The sequence below is a fragment of the Aureobasidium subglaciale genome (genome assembly GCF_000721755.1).
Source record: "Aureobasidium subglaciale EXF-2481 unplaced genomic scaffold scaffold_9, whole genome shotgun sequence".
NCBI classification, from domain to species: Eukaryota; Fungi; Ascomycota; class Dothideomycetes; order Dothideales; family Saccotheciaceae; genus Aureobasidium; species Aureobasidium subglaciale.
Genome location: NW_013566986.1, coordinates 410,811 through 434,843, shown reverse-complemented (window position 1 = coordinate 434,843; position 24,033 = coordinate 410,811). Strand labels below are relative to the sequence as shown.

Below are 24,033 nucleotides of genomic sequence, written 5' to 3'. Positions count from 1 at the left end.
AACTATGTGTGACCCTGTCAGCTGTCTAGCTTCGTGCACGGACCTCGTCGGCTCCACGCTGATTTGATGACAGCCTTTCTGCAAGTCAATTCATGTTGGTCGTTCTTCCTCCATAAAGTCTTGACCATATAATTTGTCGGTCTCTTGTTATTGCAGTTTTGAGTTGTATGTCTTGGATTTTGATTCTTTGCTCCACACTTCTTGTTACATTGTCGAAGCGCGCATTTCCTTACATTTGCAGATTTTTGGCTGGACCTCAGACAATCGCCATGGCTGCCGCGAGGGAACTGGAAGATTATCTGGAGACTGGAAGATACAAGGATGGCTTGAGCAAATGTAACAAGCTGTTGAAAAAGTCACCGGCCAATAACCAACTCTTGTACTTCAAGGCAAACTTCCTCTTCAGCATGATGCAAACCGATGAAGGCAATCAGATTCTGGATCAGCTTTGTAGTAGAAATCCTCCTATTGTTGATCTTACTTTGATCTCGGATCTCGATGAGTTGGCTACAATGGCTATTGTGGATGATTACCCACGCGCGCTGAGTAACGGACCACGAGCTGGCAAGTTGTGGACAAATGCAACCAATTCGGCGGGTAAAAACGGTGTGATTGCTATCAATCAGAAGCGCTTCACGATTGCAGTGAGCGAGCAAAGATGGCAAGATGCGGCTACTGTATGTGCGACCGAAACATCTAGTAACAGCGAATACTGATGTTTCACAGGCGTTAATTGCAATGAAGAAGGCAGACCCTTTGAACAGGCGTTACAAGCTAGCACACATTGCTGTTCAGCAGTTACTCAGCGAGGCAGATAAGGACGAAAAGGTGGCTGGCATGAATCGTATTCTTGCTTTCCGAACTCTCAAACAGATGCCGGTCGAGGATTCTGCACAGCTGAGACTTATGATGAATCTCTACCGCAGACAGGGGCAGAAGAAGGACATGATCGAAGCCTTGGACTCGTTCAAGGATAAGCCGGATGACAAGCTTGCTAAACAAATCATGAGTGATTGGCCTTTCACAAGACAAAAGATCCAATTGTACATTGCGGAATCTCGATGGCAGGAGGTTCTCGATCTGTGCTCCTCTCTGCTGGATGAGAACTCTCCAGACGGTACACTAAAGTATGTTGATGAGACACGGTGAAGAGAATCTCGGCTGATGTTCAACAGAGTAAGAGACGACTGGGTTGTTTGGGATGGCCTAGTAAGAGCTGCAGCCAAGCTCGGCAAGCCGGACGTCACACCTGCTGTCACCGAGAAGGATGACTGGAGAATCAAGCGACTACAGATGATGGCCAATGTACAGGCTACAGTCTTATCTGAGGCAGAGACAGATACGAGGACGAAGTCACAAGAGACTTTGCAGTCTGCAAAGGAGTTTTTTACGGAGTGGCAGTCATACCCTTTCTGCTACGGTGATATCAGAGAATTCGTGGACGATCTGCCATCTGAGGCCCAGCAAGAGTTCCTTGACCACGTCTCTCAGACTTCGATGAAGCTGACCAACTCCGACGCTGCAAAGAAGTCAACGAAGGTAGGTGATATTTATTCGTATGCTTGGGTATAGACTGACAAGCGACGAACAGGCCTCCGATCTGCTCAATTCAGAGATCAACGCGTTGAAGTTTCAGTACCGCATTAACATCGGCATTACCAAGCCAAAAGCAGATGTTATCAAGAACTTCGCGTGCGAGTGCATTCGACTCATGGAGACTAGCTCACAGAGCAAGTTACTTCTGTCCGATGCTTGCTATCTAGCTGTCTCAGCACTCATCAGACTATATGAGCTTGAGAGTGACATTACGTATCTCTTCCAGGCCGCATACCTCCTTGAGACTGGTCCTGTGACTGAGGACGCACACCCCGGTAAAGTCCTGCTCGTGTACCTCGAGACCGAGCTGGGCCTACATTCTCTGGCCATGAAGCAATATGCCAGTCTGCGTGTGCGAGAGATACAGCAAGAGACGATGGCTCATTCTCTCCTCACAAGAATTTCTGTCAACCATCCCTTCGCACTTGATCAGAGAGGAGAGGCATCAGTCGATCCCTATGAGATCATCGACAACGCCTTGGACATGTTCTTTGCGACCGACAAGAAACTTGCGCACTCGCAATCCTCACTCCTGAAGCAGGGACAATGTGATTTGGTCTTTGAGCTGCAGGAGCTGCGGGACACGCTCGAGCACAGCTTCACCAGGCGCATGCTTATCCTTGAACAATGCAGAATGGCTCGCTTGACTGACAATCCATTCCATCCTCGCACCCCAGACATTCGACCGAGCATCTTCGAAGGCTGGACGCAGGACCTCAAAGACAGCAGAGATTACGCAGAGACATTCAACTTTGATGGTGTTGGTACTGAGAGCACACCCGAGCGTAGATTACACAGTGCGGGTAAGATTCCGAACGTCAACTGGATCTCACAAGCTATTGTAAACGAGGACGTTTGGGCTTTGCTTTCCAGCAGACCCACTGTGTGCGCCAAGTCGAGCTGTGTCACAGAAGAGGAAGCTGCTGCATTTGCAGCGGCAGGTGCCAATGAGCTCACTCCGACCGAAAAGGCATTAGCAAAGCCTTGGGCACAACTGCTCCAGGCTACAAAATCGCTACTTGGTACCAATGAAATCAAGCCCGATGCTGGACTACTCGATCGTCTCGCCAAGTCTACCCAAGAGCTCTCCACATCTGATATTCTCGGCATCCAGAAGGCGTCTGGTCTACCACCGTCGAGCTACACGCTGCAGCCCTACTTCTTGCTACTCGACTTTATCCGCAGCGCCGCCTTCTTCTGCAACGTCGCCACCGATGTGGAGAAGAAAAAGCGTCAAGGCAATCGTCTGCCTCCTCAGCCTGTACAGCGCATCCGTGATGCCGTGGCTAAACACTTCGTAGCTTTGCAGACACTCGCGCGCGAGCAAAAAGCAAAGATTGACGGTAGAGATATGGTGCAGGCATTGCGTGAAGGAACCACAGGCGATGCCATGGCCGAGGCTGCGTTTTTGAGTCAGGGCATTAGAACCTTTGCTACAAAGGCCGAAGCTAGTGCTTTGGATGCTTGGGAGGGTGTGTTGAAGGTTAGACTTGGACTTAAATAGCGAGGCACCTCTATATAGCCTGCAGTGCGTTGTAGCGCTGAAAGCTTTCATCCATATCTCAAAAGTCGTTGAGCCCCATGTATCGTGTCCTTCTCTTCAGCAGAGTGAAAGTGAGTCCGTGTCAAGCTCCAGCGTGTGTCATGTTTTGTACACCTCATTGTCGACATTGAAGTAAAAAGGTAAATGAAGAATTGATACCCCATAGAGTCGAACCCACCACCTCTATACCGTAAACAAAAAGTAGGTGTTGCCGACGCAACTTCTCCCGGCTTCGCGCAGTCGTAATTTACCAATCTCCTCCAGGTGAAGAAGAGGGTGGTAGCTTACGGCCGCCCGGTGGTCAGGGGATCTCCCACTGCGCCATTGGTCTTATCAAGCTGGGATGTAAAGGGACTGATTTTTCTTTGTATATGAAGGTTGTCGTGAGTGAAGGGCTGCTTTGTTGTGATGTCTGTTTTCTGACTTTTTGATGTTATTGGTTTGGTGTTGGTGTGGTATCTATGTGGGTGCGATGGTCGCTTGTGATGTTCTTCCCGCGCGCGCACTACTTATCGTGGCCGGCCTTTGCACTTTGCTTTCCTGTAGCTTTCGATTCTCATACTCCAGCGGTCTTCTCAGCGGAAAGGTCATTCAGCCTTTTGCTTCTAGCCTTCTGCTCCTACGTGGCAGCTCACTCGGGCTGTCATCAACCGGAGCCGCCTCAAACTCTGGCTCTTTCGTCTTGTCGGCGAGCGGACGAGTCGGCATGGAGGGATTATACTAAACACCCTCATCCATCTCGTCAACAGCATCGCCATTGATATCTTCTGCTCCGCCATCAACCTCCTCCTCGCCCTCTTCTGCAACTTCTTCCTCATCTGGCTCTCTCCACCAGAGAGCTGGTCCGAGACCACTCAGTTGCATGGATGCCTGCATATAGTATTAGCATATTGTGAGATGCACATATCATGATTGCGACTCACCGTGAGCTCGTAGGGTGAGCGTCTGTAAACCTCGACCTCCTCGCCAGGCGCAGGCTGCTTCTCTGGCGACAAATCCGTCCACGTTTCGGCCTCGACACGGAAGCGCACCATCTCGTTGTGATCAAAGTACAACAAGTTATCCGGCGCAGTTTCCCAAACCCAGACTTTATCACCTTCCTCAGTGACGATGTACTTTGCCGGATCAAAGATCATTCCAGGCGTAGGCACATAGATATCGTCGAAGAAGCCCATGGAGATTCGAATGCCCATATCGGAAGAACTTATGATTTTACCCGTCAAGATCTCACCCTTAAACGGTCGGAAAACAATCATGCGGAAGTCGACATTGACGTTGACGATTCCCGTGCCATGGCCGATGAGTCCTTCGCTAGTTTGAAGGATGTCGTAGAGAGCTACGCAAAGTCCGACTTTGTGGATGACTTTGTCGGCGTACTTTGCGTTGATGTTATCTTCAATTGCTTGCGCACTGCGCTTCTCAAAGTCTTGTGGTGAAATCTGGATCAAGTCCGCGATTGTGACCTTGATGTTCTAGTCAGTATCGCTATTTTGCCCGTTCGTGCCCTGTATATCGCACCCTTGCTCTTTCTGATATTTCCGATGTTGCCGGTGTGAATCTTGAGGAGGATCTTAACTTACGATGATATACATTCTTGATGGATGGAGTTACGAGACGACGCCCGGCAGATTTTTCTTCAGGTCAAATATTCGGGCAGCGTTATTGTAGAATGTTCGTCCAGCAAAGAAGTCATAATAATTCAGCTGTGATGTGATCGCTTCGGTGTCGCTATAAAAACATTCTCCCCAAAAATCGTGTATGCCCAGGTGTGAGAGTGATGAACGGGATTTTGGTCACTCGAGGACGGCCATTGTTCAGCCCTACGAGCGACGGGTTTTGGTAGAGTCTTGGCACGCGTCGTCTTGCTCTTTTGGAGGCAGAGGCAGGCTTTCGAGAATTTAAATGCTTTGATCTTTCTTGCAAACACCATTTTCTGGACTTGACGATGTTGAAGAATCAATTTAGCGTCTGATCAAAACAATTCTTCGAGATCGTGTAATTACATCTACAACTTCTACAATGGACGGATTCTCATTCCCACCTCCTCCTCCACCTCCGCCAAAGGCGACATCTTCATCACAACCAGAAGCATCTAATCAATACAACAGCCGCGGAGGTAGAGGCGGAAGAGGTGGAAGTGGAGGTCGCGGAGGTCGTGGTTCGTTCAGAGGTCGAGGAGGTGCACCACAGCGTGGCGGAGGCAACTTCCCACATCAGAACACCAATCATACTGGATATGGGCAAAATACTGGCAACTACCAACCAAATATTGGCAATCAACAGCAACATCAAGGCCTTCCACAGTTTCAGAACAATCAGAATTACCAAGCTCCACAGCAATATCAAATCCCTCAGCAGTACCAGGCTCCACCAGGTTCTTATGTTAACCCGGCATTCGGTGGGATGCAAGCCCAGGCATATCCTCAACCTCAGACAATTCAGTATGGACAGCAAAACTCGTATGCTACTGGACAAAATAGTCAACCTCTCTACGGAACTCCCGGCGGTTCAAATCATCCACCTGCGGAGAAACGCACTCGAGATCAGGCTTTCGGAAGCTCGAATAGAGGAAACCCCGTGAAGAAATTCCAGAGTGTACCAAAGGCTCAGGTCGCTCCAGCAGTTCCCAGCTTTGGAGCACCAATCCTCCCTCAGAAGCCTCCACCGTCATTGGCATCTGGCGGCGGTCTGAAAGAACGACCTTCGACAGGACTCGGACTCATACCACAAGATTACGGATCAGCAGACAACTCAGACGAGAACGAGGACGAGGAGGTAGACGAAGAAGATGTTGATGAAGAAGCCGCTTTGAGTGCCTTGCAAGACGGACCGTTGAGTTTCGAGTTCAATGGAGAGTTGTCAACTTTAGGTTCAGCAGCGGATATCGCCGAGTGGATTGAAGAGCGCAGAAAGCGCTGGCCAAGTAAACGTAGAGTGGAGGAGAAGGAATTGGAAGTGCAGTCACGTATGGAGGAACGTAGACGAATTGAGCAGGAGACTCGGGCAGCGATTGCCAGTGCTTCAGGAGGCGAGCATCAGTCTGTGGTAAGGGAGGATCGCCAGCAGAGACCGATGAGAAAACCTGCTACCGAGAGACACGCTCGTCAGGCAGAAGTTTCAACACTAGAAGACACACAGAAGGAGCTTGCGATCCAAATGCAGAAGGTAGAGGAGCTACAGAAGCGCCTGACGGAGAGAGAAGGAGCTCATGATTCGACGATGACTGAGGCAGCCGGACAAGCTATGGACAACACACAGCAGCCTCAACAGGAAGTATTGACAACAAATACGATCATCGACCAGACATCTTCAGATCTGCCCGAGCAGGGAGCCCATGCCGAACACGCATCTCCAGCGGCTGAACAGCATTTCTACGAATCTGATAGCGATGCACCCCCTGAGGAAACGACTTCGAAACTTTCCCACCCAATTCGCGTCCCTCCACCTACCGCAAACACCAAAGCGCTGCCAAAACAGCAACAAGCAGAAACTAGATATTGTGTAAGCTTTGTGAATCAAGGCCGCTGCAAATTCGGAAACAAGTGCCGATTCAAGCACGAATCAGGTTCTGGGCTGGAGAAGGGCAAGAGGAAGACCTTGTACCAGAGAGTAAGTCTTATTCCATTTGGTTACACGTGAAACGGACAGTCGCTGACGAGGATGTAGCTTGTTGAGCAGGAAGTGGACGAAGAGAACAAACTTGCATTGCAGGCGATTAAGTATCTTGGTGGTGTTGGATTCTTCAGCAAGCATGCTGCTTCGACTTGAACAATTGGATCTTGCTGGATGTCCAAACTCGACAACGTTCGGTATTCTTCTCGCAGCGACCCGTTCGTCAAATCGGAACCACTCATCGGAACTGGTCATCCTGGCTTGACACTCACGTGCTACTGTATAGGAGATAACATATCATAGACGGAGTCGGGAGTGACTTGTTTCGATCTCTATCTCTGCTTGATTTCCATGCTTGCCTATTGTCCGGCATTTCGTCAAGCATGGCGTCCTGAGGGTCGCCTGATGATGATGCTGCTACCTCTCGCTCAAGCTGGCAGCACATGACGAATCTCTGTTGCTCAGGTTCCTGTCATTGACACCCCCCTCCGCCTCTGCAGATACCATGATCGGCGTACTGAGCGTCTGTAGTACATGTGGTCGTTGATCTGGTGGTAGCCTTTGCGGGTGCATTCTGCGACCAGCTAATCGCTCGTTTCGAGCGATCTGTATGAAAGCCTCGTGAGAGATGGATGCACTATGCGCAAGCGGCAGGTGGATTTGTTGTTTGATGTTGTAGTCTTATTAGAGCGGTCGTCTCAAGACACATCCATCAGTAGTTGTTGTTCGTCAATCTCAGCTTCGTGTGGGCTTTCGGCCGCGTCCTTTGTTGTAGGGAATTGGTGCTCAGAGTGATCGTGCATGAGATTGTTCCACTCTGTCAGAGTCTCAACTGGGCCTCCCTCGATCTTGATGGGTCTGTCTTCGGCCGGCTTTCCGAGCACCGTACCCTGGAACCTCGACTCCTCTCCCGTCTTGCTGTGCTTTTTCTTCAAGACGGTCAAGTAGTCTTCACCATTGACAGTGCCTCCAGGACCAGACTCGGGTAAGACACCAGCAATGCGACGGATTTCCCGGTTCTGGTCGCCAACAATCCATTTTATGAAGTCGCGAACGTCCTGAGTGTCTTGTTCATCGCGTCGCCGTGACTCTCCTTCTCTTCTGATGTCGCCGTGCTTGAGGTCGTCGAAGTCTTCTAGCGGACGTCTGAACTTTTCTAGCCAGTCTTGCTCGGCGGCTGTGAGGACGGGTGTGAGGGTGCCGCAGTCGGTCAAAGCCAGTCGGACATCGGTGACGGTCGGGATGGGGTCATTGTGATTTAATAGAGCATGGTCTCTGGTCGTCTCGGCAAGGAGCATGAGGTAGCGCTCGGTGAGGTTCACAAGAGTGTCCAGGACCGAAGGTCGCGTCGAGTGGAAGCCTTGAGCCCGCAGAATATGGAGTATGGGGGCGCGCAGTAGCGAAGTATGTAGTTGCTGTGTCGCCGACATGATGTCGGTTATGTGGACTAAGGCTGGACCAGAGAGGATGTTTTTGGTAATTGAGCATGCACCGACGAGGCTCGAGCCTCTTTCACATGCCACTGAGTGAGCGAGCTCTTGGCGTCGGTCGCTCCTTCCACCTCCAGCTGCCGACAACCTTCAACTTCTTCGTCATCGTCTGACCTTCGTAACAGTACTTTCCCCTTTCAGCATCACAAGATAGCGTCGCAATCCGCTGGAGGTGCGGTCGACCCGACGATGAAACTCAAGCTGTCCACCAAGCCCGTGGATCCTAATGCGCCGCCATCGGTCCCGCCTACACCCTCTGCTGCCACTCCCAGCACTGGCGGCTTCAAACTTAAGATTAAGAACTCGCAACCACCGACTCCTCAGAACGAATCCACTCCCTCGCAGCCTCCTCGTACGGATCAGTCAGTCATCACTGCTCTACCGAGGAAGATAAAAAAGCCGAAGCAACCCACCGACGATGCTACTAAGAAGCGCTCCGCCCAAGATGACATCTCGCCCGCCCCCAAACGACCCACGATCAACACTCAGCTCCCCGCAAAGAAACGCTTCTCCATTAAGCTCGGAAGCGGAGGAGGTGCAGCACTAGAGTCGGCTTCATCAACACCAACCTCTGCTCGCATCAAGCTGTCAGCGAACGCGAGAAAGCAGAGCGCCGGTCCCAAATCAATCTCGATTGTCTCTCGCAAATATGTGCCCAAGCGACCCGTCGGTGTTGGCTACGATTCGGAAGCCAGCGATGCAGAAGACGATCCAGCTATTGAGCAGCAGTGGGTTCTGCGCATGGAGCCCGGTCCCGATTGCGACTATCTCCGCGAAGCCATCACGAACAAGACACTCGGCGAGAAACCAGATGCAGGCGGTGCCTATGTCAACATCAAGTTCCTGGACAAGGATCTACGACGTGCCATGGTGACGGTCAATAAGACAAACTATGCCGCTGTAATGGTTGATCTGCCTTGTATCATCGAAGGAATGAAGAGTTGGGACAAGAGAGGATGGTGGAAGGTTGCCGACATCTGCCAGATGCTGCTAGTTTTGGGTCCCACCGAAGGCGAAACGACAGCCAAGTACGCTCCTCTACCGCGCGAAGTTGATAAGAACACATTCGCCTATGCACACGGATTGACGCCTCCAATGCACTGGGTGCGTAAGAGGCGCTTCAGACAACGCGCCAGCTATAAGTCTGTTGAACACGTTGATGATGAAGTGGAGCGTTTGATCAAAGCAGACGAACTATGCGAGAAAGCTGGGGGTACCGTCAAGTACGACATTGTCGACAACGATGCACCCGATCCGCAAGACCAAGGAGACCAAGACATGGACTACTACGACGATGACGACCCGACCGATTATAGAACAACGACCGAGGACGCCTACGGACAAGCCTACACAACAGAGCCCATGCAAGAGGAAGAAGACGACGAAGATCTGGAGGGTATGCTGGGAGCTGCTCTATTCGACGAAGACATGACCGACGCACCGCCGTTACCACCTGCAGATGCAGCAGCCTCGATGAGCGCTGTGCAAACCACCATGGCAGAAGCAGAACCAGAAACCGAGGCGCCAACACCAGCCGCGTCTGCCGAAACTCCTGCCCCAGTCCAAGAGGCTTCCAGCGACGAGGACGACGATTCCGAAGAATCCGATGAAGACGAAGATGAAGGTCCAGACGCCATTGATGAGGAAATGGTCGCAGAGCAGGCTGTACAGGCCCAAGTCCGCGAGGAAATCGAGGACTTGGAGAGGGAGGTCGCAAACGCGCGCGCTAACGTCGAGCGCTCTATGAATCCCATGCTCAGGCAGCGTAACATCAACAAGCTGCAAAGTCTGGAGAGCGAACTCGCCATGAAGCGCAGGAACTTTGGCATGGAGGTTGATGACGACGAAGACAATGCCGAGTAACCATGCTATCAGGCTATGCCCTGGAATGCCACTTTATCGATTCATCACCTTGCGCCGGCTGATTATAAGATCCTCAGACTATTCCTTTTTTATTTTTCTTGCAGTCTTTTTAGCGATGGCGTTTGGTTTGGTACTGGAGCAATCAAAGGTGCTCTCCCAAAGGGCGAGACTCGTCTCTTGAAGTCACCTTGCAACGTAATAGTACATTTATTCTCCAATCAATTTCTCGTCGTGAGGGCGAGACGGCGTGACAGCCTTTCCCCTAAATCGAGCATCTCTCGTGTCCCGGTATTTCAGTCGTGCCTTCCTTGTTACATTCTGAAAGTCGCTTTCCTCCAGACTGTTTATCATTAGTATCGCTATCTCCGCATCTTTTGTGTGAGTCTCGATATTGCTTGGTATGTAGGTCTATTTTTTTTTTCTCTGCTTCTTGATGAAAATGTTGTGAGCTTTTGGTCAACGAGTGAGGCCGTTCCACTCTGTGTCATGGGAAAGGAGCAAGAGACTTTCTCGGTCGCTCTCTGACTGTTCATGTTCATGGCAGGTGTCGGAAGGCGAGGTAAATTTTACGACTGGAATATCAGATGATGAGATGGTGTTTAAAGTGTGTTCTCTCAATGGTGGACCACGAGGTTTCTAATATCACTATGCCTTTTTAAAAGCTTATCACCAGAAAGCACAGTGGTGTATGAGACCTTTATTGAGTGTTCATGGTCATCTACCTGCCTTATTGTCGATGTCTGATAAGCCCCTTGCCATGGTATCTCTCCGTCTTCCTTGTTGAGCAATTGATCCCATGACTGTCGAGCTGCATGATATTTTCCTCGTTATAGCCTTCCGTGTTGAAAGCTGTTGGCCCCTTTTGTCGTGAAACTATCCTCCTTCTCCTTCCCCATCAAAGCACATCGCTCCATGGCTGTCGTGATGCACAGTGCTTTTCACCAAGCCACACCGATACTCACGAGGAGATCAGATCCTCCTCCGGATGTGCGACAGGGACTTTAGCCACAGTAGCAGCCAGAGTTCTCAAGTGATCGATCACCTCATCGCCACTAACCTCATGCTTATCAGTGTAGGTTGAAAGATGAAACAGAGCCCAATCGTGAGGAGAATGCAGGTTCTCAATGACAAAGTGCTTCAAGCTCTTTACTCCAGCCAGATGTCCGAGAATACCGGACCAGTGCTCTCTAGCCGTGTCTCCTCCTGAACGACAGGGTTCAAAGTCATGCATGTGCACGCTTTCTAGACCGGCGGTCAGGGAGAGAAGAACGATGAAGCGATCTGCAGAGCAGAGATGACAGTCCTCGAGTTCGAGATGAGTGGTACCCTGTGCGAAGAGGTATGTCAAGGTCTTCTTGATGGTAGAGGTGGGCTTAGCGGTCGAGAGCTCATAGGTATCCATACCGCGCAACTTGATTGATTTGGTAGCTTGATCGTAGATGATTGTGTGAGGAGAGTGGAGTCTTTTATAGCGTCTGCGGGTGCAGTTGATGATCAGCTCCAGAGCAGGTCTGGTAGAGCTGAGAAGATCCTCGAGTGCATCTTCCAGGATATCAAAGCCGTAGTGGTGGAGCTCGAGCATGAGGGAACGGACAGCACAGTTCGCCCTGATTGCACCGAGGATTGTACAGCCGAGGGTATCGATGGCGCAGTATTCATAAAGTCGTCCTTCGACAGTCATGAGCTCGCTCCAGCCCAAATAGTAGGTTGGTACAACCGCGCCACTCTGGCATGATATTACTAGCACCATGAGCGGGATTCGAAACCGCGACCTCCACCAGACCGCTTACACAGTCCGGGGTGTGATTGCCACTACACTACCATGTTTTATTTGCTTGTGGGGAGACCTGAAGAATATCGAATATAAGGGCTATGCTGTGGGCCAGGCAGGAGCAATGGTGGTGGTGGGTGGCAAGCGTGTTTGAGGGAGTTTCAGTGGGCAGCTGCCTGGCTTGAGGCTTCGACGCCTGAGGCGACATGGTTGACTGGAGACGGATCTGCCATGGTCGATCGAGTTACGAGATCCAGAGGGTCCTTTATTGTATCCAAGACCGGCACGGTATAACTATCTGTGCAGATCAATACGCCAGACACTGGAGAAATTTCTGGCTTGCAGATGCGCTCAGCTTTGCTGCAAGAATGGCCTTCTTGAGAGAACCTGGAGAGAAGAATCCTCATGAGTTTGCCCTTTGCGTTGTCGTTCAAGGGATTGTTTTCGAAGCCGTGAAATTGGTACGATGAGTTGTCTTCCGCGTCTTTGTTTTAGGCTCTTCAAGATTGTGCTTCCATTCATGGAAAACATCAATCACTACACTGTTTGTTGCCTCTTCGAGCGCGTTGGAATCCTCGTGATAGGGATCTGCTCTCGGCTCGAGCAAGGCTTTCGCAACTTCCCCAACCCCATCAGCCAATGGTGAGATTGCTGCAGAACAAAGTGCCGTCTGGTTTCGGAGTAGTGGCTCGTGTTTTCCGGCATATGCTTTATTGATGTCAATACCAACATGGTCTATGAGGAAGGCAACCATTTCGGGTCTACCGCGCCATGCAGCATTGTTGAGGGTCGATTCGCTGATCGATGCACCATGCTCATGCAAGAGCCTGAGTGTATCAATGCTCCCGAACGACGCAACATCCGCAAGCATGGTCTTGTCTGTGTCGTCAACGATCGCACCGTCATCCAAGCACCAGCGAACCATGTCGTCATCCCTGTAGACAAGTTGTACCAGTTTCTTGTCAATCTCAGTGTTAGCCGGCGTGTTGTAAGTGCCACGCATTGGCTGTCGACGATTGATGTCCCAGCCTGTGGAGATGAGCAAGGCCGCGACCTCTTTAGGAGAGGAACCAGAACTTGAAGATGATACTGATGCAGGACCTACCTTGTCCACATCGATGTGGCCTTCATCAATCAGATATTGCAAACGATCAACTTTGTTACCCACTGTAGCTTTCTCTCTCACTGAAGCAACGCACGTGTCGTATGCCTCCGTCGACAATTCGAATGCTTCAAGCAGTATAAGATCAATGTCCCCAACGGAACCTGTACGGTTGGCATCGACGATCATCTCCCATGGATATGGCATTGATTTTTGCTTGGATGGCATGTTTTATGAGATAGGTTCCAAATATTGTTGATCAGTATTATCGAAACTGCGGGTGATGTACCGAATCATATTTAGGTAGATGGTCAAGAAGGTAAGGAAGAAGGTGGCATGAAAGTCAGCACGCAAACGATGACGAAAGTGGGATGATGAGCTTGGCATCACCTTCTGCTTGTCGACAACATACCTGACTTTTGATCATTATTCTTTGCATCATTTATCATTTTAATTGTTCTCCCCTGCCATGCACATTCTCGTATGCTTCCCATAACCCTCAAATGAAGAAGCTCCACTGACCAAACTCAGGTAACTAACGATGACGGCCCGCCGTCAAACGAGTCCTCGCCCTACATCCTCGCTTTCGTTCGCACTCTGGAGGAAGCTGGACACGAAGTCTCGGTCATCTTGCCCAGTGAGCAGCGCTCATGGATTGGCAAGGCACACATAATCGGAAAGGACGTGTCGGCCACGTACTATTGGCCCGAGACTGAAGAGCATGGATCACCAAAGTCACAACAGTCGAAGCAAGGCAAGCCCTGGGTGCTGGTCAACTCAACACCGGCAACGTGCTCTCAGCTTGGACTGGCACACTGCTTCAAGGACAGAAGCCCGATCGACCTTGTCGTATCGGGCCCCAATTATGGGCGCAACACAACAGCCATCTTCGCCCTTTCGTCAGGCACCCTGGGTGCAGCTCTCGAAGCCGCAGTCTGTGGAGCCAAGGCAATTGCCATTTCATTCGCCTTCTTTGACCGCTTGAACGACCCCAAGATTGTCGCACAGAGCTGTAGACAGGGCGTCCGCGTAATTGAGTACCTGGCCAAGAACGGACAGTGGGATGCCGGCCGTGTCTTCACAATCAACGTCCCCGTCAAGGATGGGGTCGAAAAGCAGCCCGTAGTTTGGACCGAGATGCTGCAGAATTCCTGGTCATCCAGCTCTTGCTTTGACGAGACAAGCGGTGCAGTAGAGGACGCAGACACAGAGGAGACCAATCTGAGAAAACAAGAGAGCAGAGGAGGCGAAGCACCAGAGCAGGATCAGAGCAGCTCGTCAGAGGAGAGCAAATGGGCAGCCAGACACTACAAGTGGGCACCCAAGTTCAAAGATGTTTACGAGAGTGTCGAGAGGGCTGGGCCTGGTAATGACGGCTGGGCCGTGCAACAGGGCCAAACCAGTGTGACGGCACTGAAGGCAAACTTTGCTCACATCCCAGGATTCAAGGGGGAGATCAAGCTATAGATGTAGAAAGATAGAATTCATGAGAAACATCTTCACTGCCGCGTATGGAATCTGACCGTCACTCCAAACAATGACGTGCGTGCTGCAGGAGAGCAGACATGGCGTTATGAGGTTAAATCCGGCCAGCGTCGAGGGCATGCGCGTGAAATTATTGACCTCGACAGCATCGACATCATCGCATTCGTACACGACATGATGGCTGACTTTACTGGTATGACCATCAGCGTCACGCTGCAACAACCTCCCGGCGCCATTCTGATAGGACGGGTCGTGCATGTCGTCGCTGGCGAATATCTGGCGCTCGAACAAGTCTTCTTCCCGCAATCTGGCAACCATGTGCCCTCCTACAACGTACCCGCCCAATTGATCCAGGATCTCCGCGTCGTCGAGACCAACTTCGAGGCCAGTTCCAAGCCTCATACGCCTACAGCAAACTTCTCGGCCTCGCGTGCTCCAGCTCAATTCCCTGCCCCTCTCCCTGCTCAGGAAGCGCGTATTGAGAGTCCTCTGGCCAAGAAAACTCCCTCCTTCGTCGACCCTGCCATTCTCAGCTTCTCAAAGTCGCCTGCGCCTTCTGCTCGCAGTCAGCCGCCGCCTCTCCCGCAGCAGCCTTCCGCACCCGTCACACCTAGCAAAAAAGCTCTGTCGGCTGCCGCCGCAGCCATCCCACCTACAAACACTTCTCCCTTCGTTGCTCATGCTGCCGAGCCATCCGCCCATCAAGACCAAGACTATGTCGACGATAACACTGCGCAGTCGGGCAAGAAGACGCGACGTGGAAGAAGAGGCCCTAGAACGACCCAAGTTCCTGTCACTGCAGCCACCGAAGCCCAGACTGTCAAGGAAACTCTGTCACCCAATGTGTCGCGTAATGGAAACGACATGACTATCACCCCTAGCACAAACAAGAAAGGCTGGCGATCGACACCCCTGCTCAAGGAGCCTACATCAGCTGCATCGTCGAAGACCAAGAAGAAGGCCAAGCGCCCACTCAACGGACTCGGGGATCAGAATGGCTGGGCGACTGAAGAGGCGACAGACATTCAGGACATGGGTGATTTCGACTTTGAAGCCAACTTGTCCAAGTTCGACAAGAGAACCGTCTTTGATCAAATCCGTAACGAGGACACGACCGCAGACGAGGACAGACTGGTCTCACACAACAGACTTGCAAGACCCGGCACATACGGAGGCAAGAACCTGCATCCTACTGAGAATGTGCTTTCGCCGACATTGAAGCCCAAGCATCACGGCAGCGAGCTCGAGTCGTCGTCAGATGCCGACACTGAGGTCAACTTTGGCAGTGGCCCCAACTCGAGGCGCGCACCATCTCGCACATCGAACAAACGTCCTTCGCGCATGAGTACCAGCGGTCTCCCGGAAGACATCATACACCCTTTGGCTGCCTCACTAGCCTCGACCGCCCTCAATCGCTCTGTAAGCTCATTGAGGGGCTCATCTGTCGTCGCATCCTCGCCAAATCCAAACAGAGCACGTTCTCCCCAATCCATTCAATCACCCATGCATTCCCTCGACCAGCTCAGTCTCGCCCAACAAGCTGCTGCAGCACCTCGCCCACACTTCAAAACACCAAAGTCAAAGTATCCTTGTTCACTATACCATCCTGATCGCCTACGACAAGCCGAAGCCGATGCAATCTCAAATATTGGCATTAGCGCTGACGCCATCACCGAGAATGCTGCTCGTGGAATCGCTGAAAGTGTCTTGACTAGCACCCTCAAGCCTGGCGCATCACGACGCAACTCGAAGATTGCCAACAACCTACCCAATTCAAACTCGAAATCAGTGGTGGTCATCCTAGCCGGTAACCACATCACTGGAGCTCGCGCGATAGCCAGTGCCCGCCACCTCTACAGCCGCGGTTTCAAAGTCCTCATCTCAGTCCTCGATTTCTCGAATCCAAGCGTCTGGCACCCGCAACTCGCAAAGCACGTCCACTCTCTGCAAGCGCTAGGTCGCAAAGCCGCTCGTATAGAAGGATGGCGCAGTACCTCTGGCCAGATCAAGAAACTTGAAGGACCTCCTGTGATAATCGTCGATGCCCTTCTAGACGGCCAACGCTACGCCGATATCCGAGATGAGGATCTTCGCACAGAAGCTCGCGAGATGATCGATTGGGCAAACCGCTCGCGTGCTGGTGTCGTCAGTATCAACATTCCCTCGGGCTTTGACAACGTGGATGGAAGTTCTAGTATCGTGGATGGAGAACCCCTTGCGATTCGTCCTGAAGCTGTTCTTGCACTAGGAGTGCCAGTGCTGGGCTTACTAGAGGCAATCAAAGAGGGAGAAGGCAGTGCTTGGGTGATCACTGCTGTGGATACAGGCGTTAATGTCGTCCTGAGCGATCGTGAAAAAGTGCAATTCGGCGCTGATTGGAATGTCAACCTTAGATTTGTGTCTGGTGAAGCACAAGCATAGGGTGGCATACATGCAGAATAGTAGATTGGCTGAATTGGCTAGATTGGCCGAAAAGATTGTTCATTAGCGTATTACCCGATTGTTTATTGAGAAGAAAAAGCATTTCTGTATTATATCCATATATCACTGAAACACATATTCCAACTTTCACTGACGCCTTGAGCAAGAACATTCCAATGACACATAAGCAGACTATAGGAGATGTACTGAATGCTCTAGCTTCTTGATGACGATAACCAGTCTCTTCCCCCACCCACTTCCAAACAAGCAATTTCAATCAATGAGTCTTGGGATACCTCCTAAACATGTCCCCCAACCTATCCAACGGCGCCGACATCAAGCTCGCCACCGTCTCAAACGGACCCCCAGTATTAGGTGACATAGGATGACTCCTAGTAGGCACAAACATCCTGCAGCGATCAAAATCAGTGACGACCGGCTCTTCGGCGATACTGTGACGAGCTAGTTCCCAGACGAATTGGTTCTGCCAGCGACGCTTCTCATCACCATTGGCACTGTTGATGATGTTGTTCTTGTAGATTCTCAGTTCAGCATGGTCGTGTTTGGTAAGGTCTGAGACACACTGCTTGAAAGTAGTATAAGATGCAAAGGCACGGAACAAGGTCAGGGAAGGTTGCTGAACAGTAAGTGCAACAGCACGAGACATGAGCTTTGTAGCCTGCATGGGAAAGGTGGATGGTGCGTTACGTTTCTGGTTGAGTATGGTCTCAGTCGAGGAGTCGCTTTGAAACTGAGGATTGAAGGTGATAAGGAAGGAACTATGCTGCGGATGCCGCGTCTTGCACCTGCTCAGTCGGTCTACAGACCGATTCACCTTCGTTACTCAAAAACCGTTCCTACGTGCTCTACACTCAGGTACGAGCATGGGCTCTTTATCCTGACCAATGAGCAGGTACGTACTGGTCAGATCGCAGCTTGTGGTAGATCGTTTGGGTCGATCCGCCTACACGACATGATGACTGGGGTCGACAATCACTGACGCTAAACGCTGTCTCGTTCATGCAAGCGATGAAAGGTCGGCTCATCCTTCATCACGTGTTTGACCTTGACTACAAATACCTACTCATGACAGCTAAAGAATGTGGCTCGCTCATGTTAGTCAACGGAGCCGACCGAAAATCATCAGCGTGTGCGTTCATGGCTGCTTTTCCAGTCAAATCGGATTCCAACAGCAACTGTCATGGGAGAACTTCGGCAAACTCGAAACGCTTGACAAACTCAATTGTGAGGTATAGGTAGACAACCATACATACTTACATACTTCCGCCCATTTGTAATACTATCCATCATCTGGAGAGGACTAATCAATACGTCCAAGTCATCCCCTCCCGCATTAAAAATCTTGCGTTCGTTCACTTGCAGTTGCAACCATCGTGCGGCGGATCGAAAGCCCGATTATCCTGAAAAGCTCGAGCAAGGTACAAGGCATGGTATGCGAAGAAGATGCAGGATCTCGGTTGCCAGAGAAAAAGCCTCCAGATCGCCAAGGCCTGAGCCATCGCGAAGAGAAGAGCCAGAGATCCAATGGTCTCTGAACGACACAGACTGGCGGCTAGGACGTACACTTGGTGCAGCAAGGAAGCTTGGGTTCGCGAGAAACTTCCGTGGAAAACTCATACCCCACTGTTCAGGACAGGAATTTGATTAGCCTCTGAGCCATGCTGGTGTTTCTGTGGTGTACAGAATGCGAGGGTTTCCACAAAACGATGGAGTTGGCTTACAAAACTACTCACAAAGCTTTGCGGGTTCTCATCAGAGATGCTTCACTACTTGGACATAGGGAGCACAGAGATGCCCTCCCTCGAACAGGGCATGAAGAGGATCAGTATCTTGCACCCTGGCTTCGCACGACAGGCCCCTGAAAATCCCGAAAACTCGCTCAAACATGATACATCCCACGAACCCCTAACCAGCTTTTCTCTATCTTTGTATACGACTTATTCTGTGCCCTCTTGTCATCCAGCCAAGGAAAGATCCCGCCTTCCTGCCTGGTGTGATTGGTCTACTTGGTTGGAGCGGACATACGACAATCACCCGTGTCCGAGTTCAATCCTCCGCATGGGTAGATACTTTCGCTATAAGAGAACGCGGGGGCTGCCAGTTTCTTTCCACAGGGAGCGCGGTTTCTTTTGCTCGTTGAAGCTATGCCATGCCACTGCTGTGTCGCCTTGGTCTGGTCGGACGTGGTTTCTTTTGCTCCGTGCCATCTGCGTCTAATTGTTGGTCACTTATGACGAATTCATCGTTTTCGATGACATCGACTCTTACGTTTGCGGAACATCCATGTTACAATTGCGGTGTGTTCCCACTTTCCTTAATGACGACCCCAACGTGAGAGAACCTTCTATCGATGGGACCTACTCTGAGTTTGCTATCTCTAGCATCATTAGGGACGATGAAGCCTCTTAAGATGGACCTTCCCGGACCAAACTTCTCTGCAATGAATGCAACGTTGTAACTCGAGTCGACCTCGCCGACTACTTTGCTGCCTTGAAGCAATCCGACGATCATGTCTCGCTTGTTTTGAACTATGTGGCTTGTTTGTAATCTCCAAAATAGAGCACTAGTCGCGAAAACTAACACTCGCTCAAGTCTTTGAGCTCAGTGGTGTGGGCTGGCAACGCCCTAATGAGACCGTCATGAGACTGTGCAGCAGATGGTCAAAACGTCCTGACATCTGCATGTCATGCATGGGGCTGCCTACATGATGGTGTCTGTGTACATCACGTGTGCTTGCCGCTGGCCTCGTTATTCCTGGAGATATACACATCCGCGTTCGACATCGACCTCGAAAGCGGCTCTATCTGACCCAATTTCGCGGAGACCTGATCATGGAACGGCTCTTGATTCATTCTCGTGCAGTCACACCGATGATTGCAGCTTTCATGGCAGGCGTAGTGCTCACAATGACCATCACGAAGACGAAAGCCAGCAAGACTCAGTCGCAAAAAGCTACCAAAGTCGACATGGCCCTACTCATTGTTGGGATGTCAGCTGTGACCTATCGTATCCATGACACGGTGATCAAGTTTGTGCATGCCGATGATGAAGCATTGCTCACACAGAGCAATGTCGACGCTATGCGCAACGAAGCGAGCTTATATCGTATTCTTGGTCAACATGATCGCATAGCTGAGTGCTTAGACAAAAGTTCCGCCTGGAGTTTCATTATGCTCAAGTACTATCCACACGGCGACCTCAAAAATTACGTTGCAAAGAATGGACGCTCTCTCACCAAGCAATTGAAACGATGGGCGCGACAGATAATCGAAGGAGTTGCAAAAGTTCACCGCAACGGTATTCGACACTCGGATCTGCGACTCGATCAATGGTCGGTGGATGAAGACCTCAACGCTCGATTGTGCGACTTCAACGCCTCTGGTTACGATGCAAACAAGAGACTAGACTTGCCAGCTAGTAAAGCACTTGGTCTTGAGTCGTATAGTCATTATATGCCTCGTGATCCAGAACTCGACAATACGGACCTCTCGGATCTTTTTGCGCTGGGCTCTGCATTATATGAGCTCGAGGCTGGAGAAAAGCCTTTTGCTGGCGAAGAGGGCGAGATCATCACCGAGCATTTCGAGGTAGGAAGATATCCAGAAGTAGACGCTTTGTCATTCGGAGGCATTACCGGCAAATGTTGGAAGGGTGAATTTGAGACTGCTTTGGACTTGCTACATGCTGGCGAGAAGAGCTGCGGTTTGTAAGTGTTGCGCATGGCACAGAACGCTCGGGGAATGCTTAGCTTGCGTCACGGCTGGGCCGCCCGATCTCCGGTCGCTCACACTTTCCTCTTCGAAGTTGATTCTGTTGAAGGCAGCATTGAGACGAGAAATAAGAGTCGTCCCTGCCAAACTTTAATTCAGGCATTCGAAATCTCCCCCACATTCGTCTCCTTTCTCCCCATATCCAGCAGCTACCTCGAAGGTCAAAAAAATCGATTTGGAGCACATGTCTACGCGGTCATCTCAATCTTATGCGTTCTGGCCTCGCTACGTCTGAACAATTCTCCATATCCGTTAGTCGTCTACATGGCGTCTATTCATCGAGGCTCGTGCACAACGTCTTGGGCGACGAATGAGCACTAGACGACATGTCAGCAGAAAACGACCATCTTGAGTATTGTTACAATTATCGTCCTATAGAAAAACAAAGCTCATCCTTGATTAGAAATTAGTTATTGAGCGACATGGCACATATCGGCGTGTTCAGATCAGAGCCAACGTGATGTGCTCAAAGTAGTCCTCGACCACAGCGATCACTTTCCCTCAATGATTAGACAACCAACGGTATCGTACGTGGATTTCTCCCTGCAGCTCTTGGCTATGTTTCCGATTAAGCCTGGCGCGATGTCAAAGGTATGGCGTCTTGACATAAAGCTCAAACCGTTTGGATGATTGCGACGCTTCATGAGAATGGGACTTCGAGCCCTGCGTGGCTAGGCGAGCAGAAGATATAAGTATTACACTGTCCGATAGATTTCCTGACCGGATCAGCTCGTCTTCGTTGTACTTTGCCTGAAACCCTTTGCCAGACATTGTCAAACAACAACATGGTCAAGATCCACCAATTCTCGGCAGCTCTGCTGGTCTTCGGCCTCTCTTCTCTTTCTCATGCTCACCCAGGAGAGCACGAGATGGCAGATGCCATCATCAAGAGAGATGAGCACGCTGCTATCGTTCAGCGTGGTCTTGGAAGCTGCTACAACAACCCGAAATTCCTTGAGCTGCAAAAACGCGGCCAGGATAGACGCTGGGAGAAAGCACAGCAGCTCAGAAGAGATCGCGGTATCGTCGAATCGAGTATGTGATCTTCTTAGATTTCGAGGAACAACAGGTCTGACATATCGTGCAGCTCCCTTCAGGACCAGACGTGATCTGGCGGCACTCGAGTCCTTCGAGGGCAACGAACACAACTTGACGTCGTCTGGGTACACTGAGTCAACTGCACCCTCCGTCTTGTTTGCTAGCTACAAGAACGCTTCATGCATTCTCACTCCCGAGGTCACCTATGGCCCTTACTTTGTCACCGGAGAGTACTTCCGAACCGATGTCACCGAAGATCAAGAAGGTATCCCAGTCCATCTCGAATACCAGTATATCGATATCAGCACCTGTGAGGTTGCAACTGGACTCTACCTCGAAGCCTGGCAGGCGAACGCCACTGGAGTCTACTCTGGTGTCGTTGCTTCTGGTAACGGCAATGATGCGGACAGTAAAAATCTTGTGAGTAATGTTGAGATGTAGGATCAATAGGATGCCGACTGATGACTTAGGATACTACCTTCCTCCGTGGCGTGACACAAGTAGACGACGATGGTGTCGGCTACTTTGACACCATATTCCCTGGACATTACTCAGGTAGAGCAACTCACATCCACCTCATCGCCCAACAGAATGGTACTGTGTTCGCCAATGGAACATACTCGGGCGGCACAATCTCTCACGTCGGTCAGCTCTTCTTTGACGAGGATCTAAAGGATGCTGTGTACAATACATATCCATACAGTACCAACACTCAGTCTTATACCACCAATGATGACGATATGTGGGCTCCTGATCAAGCCGTGAGTTTGGCAAACCACCCACATGCACCAAGCTGACACTCCTTAGGACAACAACTATGATCCGATTCCAGACTATGCATACCTGGGAGACAACATCTCTGACGGACTACTCATGTGGATCAGGCATGTTTTCTTATCTGGTTTCTGTGCGGCTTTCGGTTTCCTAACAAGAACATAGTGTTGGCATCAACATGTCCGCCGAATACACCGTCACCTCTGCGGCTACCTTGACTCCAGACGGCGGTGTCGCTTCGGGTGATAGCATTGGCGGCTCTTCTGGATCCGGTTCCGGATCGGGCTCAATGGCTTCTGGATCGATGCCTTCGGGTATTGGCGCTGCCGGTAGTGCTCCTTCCGGTATGAGCATGAGTTCTGGGCAGTCAATGAGCATGGGTTCGGCTCCAAGTGGTGGCATGGGAGGTTCCCCTTCGAGCTCGATCTCTGGCAGCGCCAATCCTGTGCCCATATCTTCTGAAGTTATTTCTGCCAGCTCGTCCACGGCCGAGTCGTCTGTTATGAGCTCGTCTGCGTCCAGCAAGGCTGCCACCTCAACCTCTAAGGTCATCATTTCTTCCGCATCGACCAAATCCAGTACCTCTACTGTCGACAAGGCCAAGTCTGTCGGAACCCTCAGTTCTAGCAGCCTATCCTCGTCATCGAAGAGCATATCCTCGAGCAAGAGATCAACAAAGTCTTCGACCAAACCTGTATCGACGTCGAAGCTCATGGGCAAGACTAGCAGCGTCAAGACATCCATCAAGAACTCTTCATCTACCAAGGATCAAGCTTCGTCTTCCACAAAGAGAAGCACCACAAAGTCGCCCTCCAGCTCTGTGAAAAAGTCGTCGTCATCGACCAAAGGATCCACTTCGAGCAAAAAGAGTCCTGCAATCCATTCATCGTCGAGTGCCGCCTCGAATAAGTCATCGGTTAAGAAGCTTTCGACTTCTGTCAAGAAAGTGCCATCCACTCCTCATGCTTCTTCGAAGAAGTCGACTTCGACCAAGAAGGTGTCTAGCAGCACGAAGAAGGTCACGAAGAAGGTCACGAAGAAGGTCACGAAGAAGGTCACGAAGAAGGTCACGAAGAAGGTTTCGTCTGCTAAGAAGGGACTCTCGACTGTCACAACCAAGACTTCTTCCATGAAGCATTGATTGTACTGTGACGTGCTCGAGCAGTTGAGGCGTGAAGTGTACAACTGTATTCTGCATACTATGCTTCGATTGACAACAGACAAGAGTGTGTTGTCCGAAGACATGAATCTGCCTGAGGTGGAGGGTTAGTGGAGAAACGCATGTAGTGTTGTACCTTTTTAGACATAGACTGCAGGAGAACCCCCATTTCCTAACCAGTGCGTATACGCAGAGACAATACATCGTGTAGACCTTTTTACGTTGGCAAGCAGCAATCATCTTGAACGTGTTTGTAAGCCATCGGAGTCTAGCCCGTAGGATCAGCACCTTTATGGTCAACACCATACAAATTCCACTTCGGCGAGCAAAACAAGAGACAAAACGTACAGCAGCAGGGATTCCCACGTGGTCACCCACCGTAGTACTA

General features: G+C 50.7%; 12 protein-coding genes across 12 annotated transcripts; 7 read left to right on the top strand and 5 right to left on the bottom strand.

The window, feature by feature from the left end:
- Nucleotides 1-269: 269 nt before the first annotated feature.
- Nucleotides 270-3,100, top strand: AUEXF2481DRAFT_4684 (uncharacterized protein; the record flags this gene model as incomplete). The annotated part of the gene is made up of 4 exons (XM_013488615.1): nucleotides 270-677; nucleotides 727-1,127; nucleotides 1,176-1,539; nucleotides 1,592-3,100. 4 exons carry the CDS (start codon nucleotides 270-272, stop codon nucleotides 3,098-3,100), a joined length of 2,682 nt encoding a protein of 893 aa, XP_013344069.1.
- Nucleotides 3,101-3,460: 360 nt separating this feature from the next.
- Nucleotides 3,461-4,860, bottom strand: AUEXF2481DRAFT_39577 (uncharacterized protein). The gene is made up of 3 exons (XM_013488754.1): nucleotides 4,720-4,860; nucleotides 4,063-4,602; nucleotides 3,461-4,009 (listed from the first exon to the last, which is right to left on the bottom strand). The coding sequence occupies exons 1-3, from the start codon at nucleotides 4,729-4,731 to the stop codon at nucleotides 3,860-3,862; spliced, it is 702 nt and encodes a 233-aa protein (XP_013344208.1). The 5' UTR covers nucleotides 4,732-4,860; the 3' UTR covers nucleotides 3,461-3,859.
- A 298-nt stretch (nucleotides 4,861-5,158) lies between these two features.
- On the top strand, nucleotides 5,159-6,907 carry AUEXF2481DRAFT_4682 (uncharacterized protein; the record flags this gene model as incomplete). The annotated part of the gene is made up of 2 exons (XM_013488614.1): nucleotides 5,159-6,748; nucleotides 6,806-6,907. 2 exons carry the CDS (start codon nucleotides 5,159-5,161, stop codon nucleotides 6,905-6,907), a joined length of 1,692 nt encoding a protein of 563 aa, XP_013344068.1.
- A 542-nt stretch (nucleotides 6,908-7,449) lies between these two features.
- Nucleotides 7,450-8,181, bottom strand: AUEXF2481DRAFT_4681 (uncharacterized protein; the record flags this gene model as incomplete). Its single annotated transcript, XM_013488613.1, has 1 exon — nucleotides 7,450-8,181. The coding sequence occupies one exon, from the start codon at nucleotides 8,179-8,181 to the stop codon at nucleotides 7,450-7,452; it is 732 nt and encodes a 243-aa protein (XP_013344067.1).
- A 249-nt stretch (nucleotides 8,182-8,430) lies between these two features.
- On the top strand, nucleotides 8,431-10,104 carry AUEXF2481DRAFT_29144 (uncharacterized protein; the record flags this gene model as incomplete). Its single annotated transcript, XM_013488691.1, has 1 exon — nucleotides 8,431-10,104. One exon carries the CDS (start codon nucleotides 8,431-8,433, stop codon nucleotides 10,102-10,104), a length of 1,674 nt encoding a protein of 557 aa, XP_013344145.1.
- A 958-nt stretch (nucleotides 10,105-11,062) lies between these two features.
- On the bottom strand, nucleotides 11,063-11,854 carry AUEXF2481DRAFT_29143 (uncharacterized protein; the record flags this gene model as incomplete). Its single annotated transcript, XM_013488690.1, has 1 exon — nucleotides 11,063-11,854. One exon carries the CDS (start codon nucleotides 11,852-11,854, stop codon nucleotides 11,063-11,065), a length of 792 nt encoding a protein of 263 aa, XP_013344144.1.
- Nucleotides 11,855-12,079: 225 nt separating this feature from the next.
- Nucleotides 12,080-13,324, bottom strand: AUEXF2481DRAFT_684151 (uncharacterized protein). Its single transcript, XM_013488895.1, has 2 exons — nucleotides 12,981-13,324; nucleotides 12,080-12,833 (listed from the first exon to the last, which is right to left on the bottom strand). Exons 1-2 carry the CDS (start codon nucleotides 13,203-13,205, stop codon nucleotides 12,306-12,308), a joined length of 753 nt encoding a protein of 250 aa, XP_013344349.1. The 5' UTR covers nucleotides 13,206-13,324; the 3' UTR covers nucleotides 12,080-12,305.
- Nucleotides 13,325-13,446: 122 nt separating this feature from the next.
- AUEXF2481DRAFT_4677 (uncharacterized protein) lies at nucleotides 13,447-14,444 on the top strand (the record flags this gene model as incomplete). Its single annotated transcript, XM_013488612.1, has 2 exons — nucleotides 13,447-13,458; nucleotides 13,509-14,444. 2 exons carry the CDS (start codon nucleotides 13,447-13,449, stop codon nucleotides 14,442-14,444), a joined length of 948 nt encoding a protein of 315 aa, XP_013344066.1.
- A 151-nt stretch (nucleotides 14,445-14,595) lies between these two features.
- Nucleotides 14,596-17,066, top strand: AUEXF2481DRAFT_39571 (uncharacterized protein). The gene has a single exon (XM_013488753.1). The coding sequence runs from the start codon at nucleotides 14,637-14,639 to the stop codon at nucleotides 16,881-16,883; it is 2,247 nt and encodes a 748-aa protein (XP_013344207.1). The 5' UTR covers nucleotides 14,596-14,636; the 3' UTR covers nucleotides 16,884-17,066.
- Nucleotides 17,067-17,160: 94 nt separating this feature from the next.
- On the bottom strand, nucleotides 17,161-17,981 carry AUEXF2481DRAFT_79523 (uncharacterized protein; the record flags this gene model as incomplete). The annotated part of the gene is made up of 1 exon (XM_013488837.1): nucleotides 17,161-17,981. Exon 1 carries the CDS (start codon nucleotides 17,566-17,568, stop codon nucleotides 17,161-17,163), a length of 408 nt encoding a protein of 135 aa, XP_013344291.1. The 5' UTR covers nucleotides 17,569-17,981.
- A 2,065-nt stretch (nucleotides 17,982-20,046) lies between these two features.
- Nucleotides 20,047-20,876, top strand: AUEXF2481DRAFT_39569 (uncharacterized protein). Its single transcript, XM_013488752.1, has one exon. It carries the CDS (start codon nucleotides 20,075-20,077, stop codon nucleotides 20,612-20,614), a length of 540 nt encoding a protein of 179 aa, XP_013344206.1. The 5' UTR covers nucleotides 20,047-20,074; the 3' UTR covers nucleotides 20,615-20,876.
- Nucleotides 20,877-21,037: 161 nt separating this feature from the next.
- AUEXF2481DRAFT_683546 (uncharacterized protein) lies at nucleotides 21,038-23,782 on the top strand. Its single transcript, XM_013488894.1, has 5 exons — nucleotides 21,038-21,709; nucleotides 21,762-22,132; nucleotides 22,183-22,473; nucleotides 22,520-22,596; nucleotides 22,652-23,782. Exons 1-5 carry the CDS (start codon nucleotides 21,460-21,462, stop codon nucleotides 23,625-23,627), a joined length of 1,965 nt encoding a protein of 654 aa, XP_013344348.1. The 5' UTR covers nucleotides 21,038-21,459; the 3' UTR covers nucleotides 23,628-23,782.
- Nucleotides 23,783-24,033: the final 251 nt, after the last annotated feature.

What these genes read in the sequence shown, in the direction of transcription:
- AUEXF2481DRAFT_39577 (XM_013488754.1), bottom strand. An exon ending in GCTCACCCTACGAGCTCACG is followed by an intron (nt 4,010 to 4,062) that starts GTGAGTCGCAAT and finishes TACTATATGCAG; the next exon opens with GCATCCATGCAACTGAGTGG.
- AUEXF2481DRAFT_684151 (XM_013488895.1), bottom strand. Translation starts at nt 13,205, where the DNA reads ATGCCATCCAAGCAAAAATCAATGCCATATCCATGGGAGATGATCGTC. An exon ending in GCCACATCGATGTGGACAAG is followed by an intron (nt 12,834 to 12,980) that starts GTAGGTCCTGCA and finishes GAGATTGACAAG; the next exon opens with AAACTGGTACAACTTGTCTA.
- AUEXF2481DRAFT_39571 (XM_013488753.1), top strand. Translation starts at nt 14,637, where the DNA reads ATGATGGCTGACTTTACTGGTATGACCATCAGCGTCACGCTGCAACAA.
- AUEXF2481DRAFT_39569 (XM_013488752.1), top strand. Translation starts at nt 20,075, where the DNA reads ATGCTCAAGTACTATCCACACGGCGACCTCAAAAATTACGTTGCAAAG.
- AUEXF2481DRAFT_683546 (XM_013488894.1), top strand. Translation starts at nt 21,460, where the DNA reads ATGGTCAAGATCCACCAATTCTCGGCAGCTCTGCTGGTCTTCGGCCTC. An exon ending in TCGCGGTATCGTCGAATCGA is followed by an intron (nt 21,710 to 21,761) that starts GTATGTGATCTT and finishes CATATCGTGCAG; the next exon opens with CTCCCTTCAGGACCAGACGT. An exon ending in ATGCGGACAGTAAAAATCTT is followed by an intron (nt 22,133 to 22,182) that starts GTGAGTAATGTT and finishes CTGATGACTTAG; the next exon opens with GATACTACCTTCCTCCGTGG.